The 8402-nt window shown below is 44.3% G+C and overlaps 1 protein-coding gene across 1 annotated transcript in view; it reads right to left on the minus strand.

Annotated features, from left to right (window-relative positions):
• The window catches only part of thsd7ab (thrombospondin, type I, domain containing 7Ab), a 116735-nt gene extending 109936 nt beyond the window's left edge, over positions 1 to 6799 (minus strand). Inside the window, exon 1 of the mRNA XM_029503836.1 lies at positions 6649 to 6799. Coding sequence (XP_029359696.1) covers positions 6649 to 6799 — 151 coding nt within the window. The remainder of the gene's footprint in view (positions 1 to 6648) is intronic.
• Between the last annotated feature and the right edge of the window lie 1603 nt (positions 6800 to 8402).

Raw genomic sequence — 8402 nt, forward strand, 5'->3', positions numbered from 1 at the left:
CCAGTTTCCACTAATTCAGATTCAAGGCCTTATATTTATGTGAACGCGATACACAATCGATGCTGTTGCTGAATGCCGCTGTGATTATGTGGTTATTATGTTAGCATGCTGTTAGTGTTCGATTCAAACCGCCACTGTACCTAATTACACCACCGCGGAGCTGCTAGTCTGACCCGCTCTCTTCTTAGTTACCGTTCTTTCATCACTTTTTCATTTCACTGTGAAACTAAACGAAAACCAAAGCTCCACACAAGCAAGTCAGAAAACAAAGGGGTAAACATTATCCCACAGACATAACACCATCAAATCAGGGATTGGCAAACACTGTCACAAACAATTACCTAAAGCCACTGTCCTGTCACTGTTGCTTAGGGCACTCTGAGGAATTACTGCACCATTTTTACTCAACAAGCCAAGAACACACAGTCCTAAATCAAGCAGAAAATCATTCAGAAATGGGGTCAAAATGGAGCCAGTACAATGTGACTTTCAATAACAAAAGCTTTGTGGTTATATAAGATTCAAACCAGCAGCAGCTCAGCATTTAATGTAATATTCTCATGATATTCAGATAGACTTAGTTTGATATATGACTCCCCAACCACAGAGTGGATTACAACAGTCTGTGTTTACAGTTTATCACATGATCTAATGATGAATTAATCTTCTTGCCACACAACTGTGAGCGATTTGCAGAGCAGCCAGTTCTCCATCAGCTCACGCACAACACACAAAAGCTACACTTTTCAAACTAATATGATACGAGGTCTTATGTTCAAAAAAGATAAAGACAAAAAAAAAAAACAAAACTTCATATTATATGCCCCATGACTTTGCCACAACTGAGCAAAAGCAATTGATGTCCAGTGGAAGAAATGAAGGATTAATGACGGGGCTGCTGGATGGACTGGAGGATATTCACTCCCGGGCCTCTGCCATCTCTTCAGCTTTATTAGAATTGCACCGGAGGAGGCAGCAGCGGCCCTTTTCAGGTAAATGTCACAGCTTTCTTCAATGATGCCGCTGTACCCCTCAGCCTCCTGAAGCCGCCTCGCTGCCTCTCAGGGGAGCAGAGGGCTCGTTTTGAATGCCACTCCCTGACCAGGAAAATGCTCGGTTTCCCCGGCGTGGGCGACAGATTGCTTTGCGTTTCTACTTGTGGCTGAGCTCAGGTTGAAAAAGAGATACCGGAAGGGCGCGACCGTTTCGAAGCTGGAAAACTGTCTTCTCTCTTTATTTGAAAGGAAAAATAGAAATAATACAAGTAACACAGAAAATAAAGGAGCAGAATGTTTTCCATGGATGAAAATGGCCTAAAGGTGTCCTTCAGCAAGGCAGCTAGCCTTTAATTTTAGCTGTTTCCTGCTGTGAATGTGACTAAATACGAAATGTGAGCTGCTTAAACTGAAATGAATTAAACTGTGGGCCACACCTTTTGCTAAAAAAATCATATATTAATCTTTTTAAAGCTGCACCTGTCATTTTGATATACCAGGTCAGGGCTGATAATCAGAGCAGAAACATCCCTAGATAACATTAGTCCCCTGCTGATCTGCCACCGGCCGGGTACAGCAGAGTGACACAGTGCCCCGTCCAAAATATGTTATGAGCCATTCGAATACAGCAAAATAAGGAAGTAGAAATCCTCTTACGTCACTCTAAATAAAGTTTTTGGATGAAGTGTAATCTCTAATCCTTCCATCCCTCTTATATCAGTAATAGGCAGGTCTTAGTGTAAGCTCTGCCATTTAGATTAAACAAACTCTGGCATCTCTTTGGCATCTTTCGCCGCTCGATGGATTGGCCATTCCAGAATTGCAGCCGTTTGAGATCCAGAGTGGTCGGGTAATATCTCTTAAGCCACAAAACAGATCAATCTGGGTCAAATGTGACGTATTGTGCCGCAAATGCTTTTAAAAATCAAGTGCAATGTCACGGTACACCGTTGCCTGACTCTGAATCATTTCTGCCGTGGTGACATTGAACCTCAGACCGCTGGAATTGCACTTTTTCTTTTTCGTCCCCATTGAGTTTGAAAAATAGCTTTCTCCCCGTTTTCAGCAGAAAGGTGCTGAGGCCACATGGCTGTTGCTGTTTGTGATGCTTCCTTAGCCCGACTCCACCGACTGCTGAGTGCTCATTTTTTGATGGTTGTAGGTCCAGACACACAAAACGCAATTAGCTTCCATTTCCCACTCCATCAGATCTGTGCTTGAAAACAAAAACACAGGCATGCCGAATAAAACAAAACCCACTGGCATGCTCTGTAATGAAAAATGAAAATCCCAAGGAGATTGTCTTAATTTATATGCATGGCCTAAATTTGTTGCCTGTTGCTAAGGAATTTCAACGATGCCTGGCCAATTACCTTCCAGACTTCTGCCTGGCCTCTGGTGCTATGCTAATTAGGGTCATAAAGGGTCATGTTGTAATGCACTCCCTAAAATGAGGCGGGAATCTAGAAGGGATATTCTCATTTGGTATGATGCCAGTCACGCTCCTGCTGCTATCAAAGCTGTGGCCGCTCGGCCAGACGTGTGTTTGCTTCTGGCTCGGTTCAAGACAAACGTCTGACATAATGCTGTCGCACGGGCATTAGCACGCGGCTATTTCAGGTACCGGAGACCGAGGTGCCTAATTTAGACCTGGGACAATAAGCGAGGCAGGTTCTCGGGTCAGGCGAGGACGTGAATCAATCGAGTATGCAGACAAAGAGATCGCCTTGTATAATGAGAGGCTATAAATGGGAACGTTAAGTCAAAGTCATTCCACATAAATTTAGATGATCAGGCAGCAACACAGAAAATGAAGCTGCAGAAGCAACTCTATGCCTAATTAGTTGGAGGCACCCCTAAGAGATCAATACTGTACTATCTGTACTATCTCAGGGCTTTATGTTTGATCTCTGCTAGTCTTCTGTTGGAGTGTTGCTGCATCCTGCTTGGCTGGAGGTGTTTGCCATATTAATGACCTTGGCTTGCCTTATTGAACTTGTGAACCTGTCACACTCGCTCTCCCTCAATTTCCTGGATGGCCTCTTCAGCAGGACAGCTGTAATAGCAGGTGACTGTGAGAGAGCCACTAACAACCCGCAGCGAGGGTGACACCCTTCACCACTGGTGCCGCCGTGAAGGGGAGGAATGTATTCGGCTAACAATGGCCTGTCAGCGCTAGTCGGCCGGTCCCCGCGCATTCAAAGGTGACATCAGCGGAGCGGGGTGACACACAGCCACATTTTTCAGAGCGCTGATAGCTGTGTAGGACTAAAACTCCATTGTTTCCGACAAAGTGACAGGTCATTAGAGATGCAGAGCTGACAAATGTAAAGACCTACTGGCACAGACGCTCTGGAATACATGCACAAACTCTGGGTACACAACGATGACTATCTCTCTACCACACTCGTGGAGTTTTAAATGTAGAAATCTTAATTATTCATAACGTCAGTTAATAATTGATGCAACGTGTTCAAGTTTGTGATTCCGGATTCAGTTGGTTAACCATCCAGGAAGCAACCAAACAAAAGCTGACGTGGTAATGCTCTGTGAAAACAGAGTGTAACAGGTGGCTAATCCAGAATCCGTCTGATACAATGTCACAGGTTTGTTTTCAGCTTCATGAACTTCTTGGCAGGGTGGTGGTTGATCAGGTACTAATTTAACCAGTGTAAACATCCACTGCCAAACACGCACATGCAAAATTAATTAAGTAATTTGGAGCAGTTGGTTGAATAGCTGTGCACAAAAGTGACTTAATAGGACTATTAGCAGAGAGGCACATGCTCAGTTGTGTGACTTGACCCCATGAGGTCAGACAATAGGCGAAATGAGATTGGCTAGATCAGAGTCCCAAGGCGACTCCCACATAATCTGACTCCCAGGAAAGATTAAGGGAAGTTGATTGTGATCGAATCAGACTGATAAATGATTTGGCACCTGTTAATGCACAAAAAAAAAAAATATTATATATATATATATATATATTGTTGATTTCTCATGACCTTCAAGTTTCTGTTGTGTTTCTGTTCTGTTGTGTTTACATCTCATAATCCAGAAAAAAAAAAAAAAAAAATCTAAATCAGCCTGCATGCTCGTCAAACTGCAATGTTGTGTTTGAAGAACACCTACAGTGGGGCGAACAGCGAATGTCAAGATATGGAGATGTTACAGTGTGTGTGTTTTCTTGAAGACAACATCACCTCCTCCACCACCTGTAATTGCTTTGTCCTCAGGCAGACATCTGAGGTCTTGACAGCTGAAACCTGGCAACCTTGTCACTCCAACAGTCGACTCTAATGAAGCCTGCACCCAGAACCAGAATGGGAAAGACAAACCTGCTGTGTGTGTTTGCGTGTGCTGCCTTTCCATTGCACATGCACTTGCAGGATGCAGCAGTATTTGTTAGATCTATTGTCATCCTGATGTTGCCTCCTGGTTATTGGCAACAGAAAAGGTTCCTCTGTAATTTTTACTGCTGCAGTTATTGGGGAAAAAAAAAAAACAAACAAAAAAACTGAGGATCTCAAAACAGAAATACACAACATAGTGTGAGCAGCAGACAGAGAAACAGAGAGATAGAGATGCAGAGGAAGAAGTGCACGGGGAGTGCACAGTTGAGAGCAAACGACAGGAAGAAAAATGGCGTGAAAATAGCGTCTCAGAGAGAGACACGTTCCAGGCAATCTCTCAAAGGCCCCGAAAAACTGTGGCGTGCCATTATCACCATCATCATCACCATCATCGTCCTCGTGGTGGCTATAATCATTCTCATTTTTTCTCCAGTTATCGTCACCGCTACCTTCAGAAATATCACTTGCAGTGTCTGTTGTCTCTATCTGCCTCATTTGAATAGTATTTTTCAGAAAAAAAAAAACAACAACAACAACAACAACAAAAAAAACAGCACTGAACTGTCTCACCTTCCAAAATAGATACATCATATTTTCACAGGCAGGCAGTAAAAGCAATGCAGGCCCAATTCCCAACAGTTTCAGAGAGACAGGGGTGTTTCAGCTAGACTCATCAATATGCAAAACATCAGAGCATTGCTTGCCACAAGAATATTCCCTCCTCTGCATAGTCTGCAAATGTGCACAAACATCATCACATTTTGTGTTTTGGCTTTTTTTTTTTTCGTTTAAAACACCATTCGAATGGCAAGAAAAAGGATGCAAATCTTGTGCAAACATTTTGATGAAAAGCGGAGGGATTCAAAGCCCTAAATTGCCCAATGTGATTTTAATGTTCTGCAGCGGTTGTCAAACCAAAGAGGCACAGAAAAAAAAAAAAAAAAAAGAAGACTACAGGGCTCAAATCAATGTGCTACCTTTTATTTGGGAAGAAGTGAACAAACTCCCAACACTGGATTATATTTCAAAGCAGAGGGCCTGGAGCTTTTCGGTTGTGGAGCATGTATGATGTGGGAGAAAGGTGTTGTAGCGTGGGAGAGAGGCGTAATCACTATGACCTACAGTAGGGTAGATGTAGGTTAAGTTAGTCCCTCTCTCTGCCTGCAGTGCTCGCTCTGCCTTTCTCTTTCTCAAGTCGGCTCCCTGGGCTGTCTTTCCTGGATTGTTAAATCCCTGCTCCTTTAATCTCCTTACTCAGCTACATCCTCTTTAAAGATGCAGGACCACAGGAGAGACGTGGGATTCGTCAACTGGGGACTGGTGCCGGGTGAGGCAGGGAAGGACAAGCAGAGTGGGGGTGTTTGAGTTCGGGTTTGGAAGACAAGTTGTACTTGCATTGAAAGATTTTATTTTTTTTTTTCCCTTTGGGGGGGTAAATATTGGAAAATCAGGATTTTCTAATCTCATAATGAGAGCTTCTCGTGCACATCAAGGCTGATAACAATTCATCAGATCCCCACTGTGACGCTGAATATATATGATGCTCTTTCTGACAGTTTAACTCTGATACATTCAGTGCAGAGAGCCAGCATGTGCAGAAAGCATCCATCCATCTACCCATCAACCCCCCCACCCCCCGACATCCTGCTTATTCACCACTGATTTTGCATCAATATCATCAAAAATCATTCCCCCTGCTTCTCTCAGCCAGCACTGCTGTTGTGAAGCGACGCCAATCAATCATCCGCCTGCTGTAAAACACAGCAGAAACATTTCAATAATGGTGCATCACCTGGGACTGTGGGAGAGGAAAGTAATCCATTCAGAGATGCATCACAGTTGCCCCGTTTGGTACGAGAAAACAGCTCTGCTGTAGATTTCTGGGTCAGCTTTTGAGCGTATGTATCTCAGAAGTTGAGCTACGTGGAGTCCTATAGCTCAGATAAGGATATGATGAGACAACAAAAGAGTGCCATCTGGAAGCGATGTAGACCTGTGCCAGTCATTTAAGCATGAGAATGTGTCTGTGCTTACGTTTGCATAGTAAAACAGTGACACTGTTGGACGCCCTGATTAGAAATAGTCCCTGAAATTAGAAAGTTACCACAAGGTTCCATCTTGGGTTTCCACAAATAATGAACTGACACCACACATGTGATTATGTCTTGCTGACTGCGAGAGTTCACACGAACAACGGCAGGAACCAGCAGCACGCGCTAATTCGCCACCAACCATCACCAATGTTCCATATGTAAAACAAGGGATCAAATATAAATCTCTAATTAGAGGTTTAGAGGTACCTGTTTCCCAGAAGTAGACAGACTTCCCGTCGTCTGTCTGCGTGTGAGCCTTCCAGAAACCACAGAACAGCAGCAATGTCACCAAAAGGTACCAGCTCCCCTCTGTCCTTTTCCGGAGGGTCCCTGCTGCACCCCTCCACCCCAGCCCCATGGTCCGCCACAGGAGAAAAGTAAATCCACTCAGCTCGGAAGGTCAGCGAAGGCAGCGAAGGGGGGGAAAAAAAAAAAAAAAAAAAAAAGAATACAACAAGATGTGGAAAAAACAAACAAACAAACAAACCAAAAAAAAAAAAAAAAAAAAAAAAACCCACACTACTCCAAAGGCAGCGAGAAGTGAAGTGTGCTGTGAGTAAGTGTGTGGGAGTGTAAGAGAGGGGGAAATAATGAGGCGTGTGTGTTATCAGCCCTGCACGAGTTGAGGTCCAGTACTTGGTCTTGTGAAGGACAGAGTAGTTTGGCCCCCCTTTTTTTTTTTTCTTTTTTCTTTAAATTCTCTCCTTTTAGCTCCGAACTTGGCAGGATGGTCCCAGAGGGGGGGGCGAGGCCGTCAGTGTCGGGGGCTGAGCTGCAGATGGATGATACAGTCTTCCTCCTCCATCGTTTCCGCTTCCACTGTTGCCGTTGCTGCCTCTGTCCTCTGGCTGTGGAGCAGTGACAGTGGGCGAGTGTCTGCAGTGTTGTTTGCCTCCCTCCCTCCCTCTCACTCTCTCTCTCTCTCTCTCTCTCTCTCGCTCTCTACCTCTCTCTCTCTACTTCTCTCTCTCTCTCTCTCTGATTCGCTCACTCATTTGCTCTTCTCCCAGTTCCACCCTGATTTTGCGCTCTGGGCTGTTTTTGTTTTTTTCTTTCCTTATTTTTCTCTCCTACTCTACCTTCTCATAGTCGCTCACATTTCACCTTTATTATTACACTCTGCATCTCTCATGTGCTCACCTCTTACTTTCTCTCCCTCCGTTCACCCCTTTATCGCCGCTTTCTTCCCTTTCTTACCCCCATACAGCATGAGAATACCAGCCACCTCCCTCCCCCTACACTCGTCTTCCACTTGCAGCGCTGGGAAGGCAACTGGAGACCAGCAGTGCTCACACTGGTCTAAGGAGCTCCCATAAGCGCAGCTCGCAGGATCAGAGAGGCTGAGAGACAAGCAGGGCTTAATGAAGAGTGGGGGAAAGTAGAGAGGAGGGAGCGATGGGGGGGGACTAAGGAGGAGCAAAACACTAAAGCAGAGAGAAAGAGATGAAGGTGGGGGTTTATGATGGTGAGAACAGGGTATGGAAGTGCACTGATGGGATGTGACAGTGAAGACTTACAGCAATATCAGAACATTCTCAGACACAACACACAATGGCGGAGAGATTCTGGTTCACTTGGTTCAATAAGGAAACTGGGAGGCAAGTGTGTTGACAAAACTGAGCTGAAAATACATTTTGGCTGCATCATAAAGAGTCTTTACCTTCGCAGCGAGGAGCTGACATGTTCCTTATTCCAGCAGCAACCTTCAGTCATTAATCCATCTCAAAATCCTGTGGTGGGCAGGCTGCGAGGCATTTCATGTTCCAGCGGTTTATTTGGAGAAAACAGAGAAACAAAGGAGGAGGAGAATTTAGCTGCGATATGGATATTTATCACGACTGAGTACAAAACAGAAAAGAATGAAAAAGGAAAAACACATCTTAGTAAACAGTTTGAGTTTGCATGCTGTTCACGTATCTTTTTTTTTTTTTTAAGAAAGAATAAAATGCTACAGATTTGGC

Source organism: Echeneis naucrates, chromosome 6 (assembly GCF_900963305.1).
Source record: "Echeneis naucrates chromosome 6, fEcheNa1.1, whole genome shotgun sequence".
In the NCBI taxonomy this organism is placed as follows: Eukaryota; Metazoa; Chordata; class Actinopteri; order Carangiformes; family Echeneidae; genus Echeneis; species Echeneis naucrates.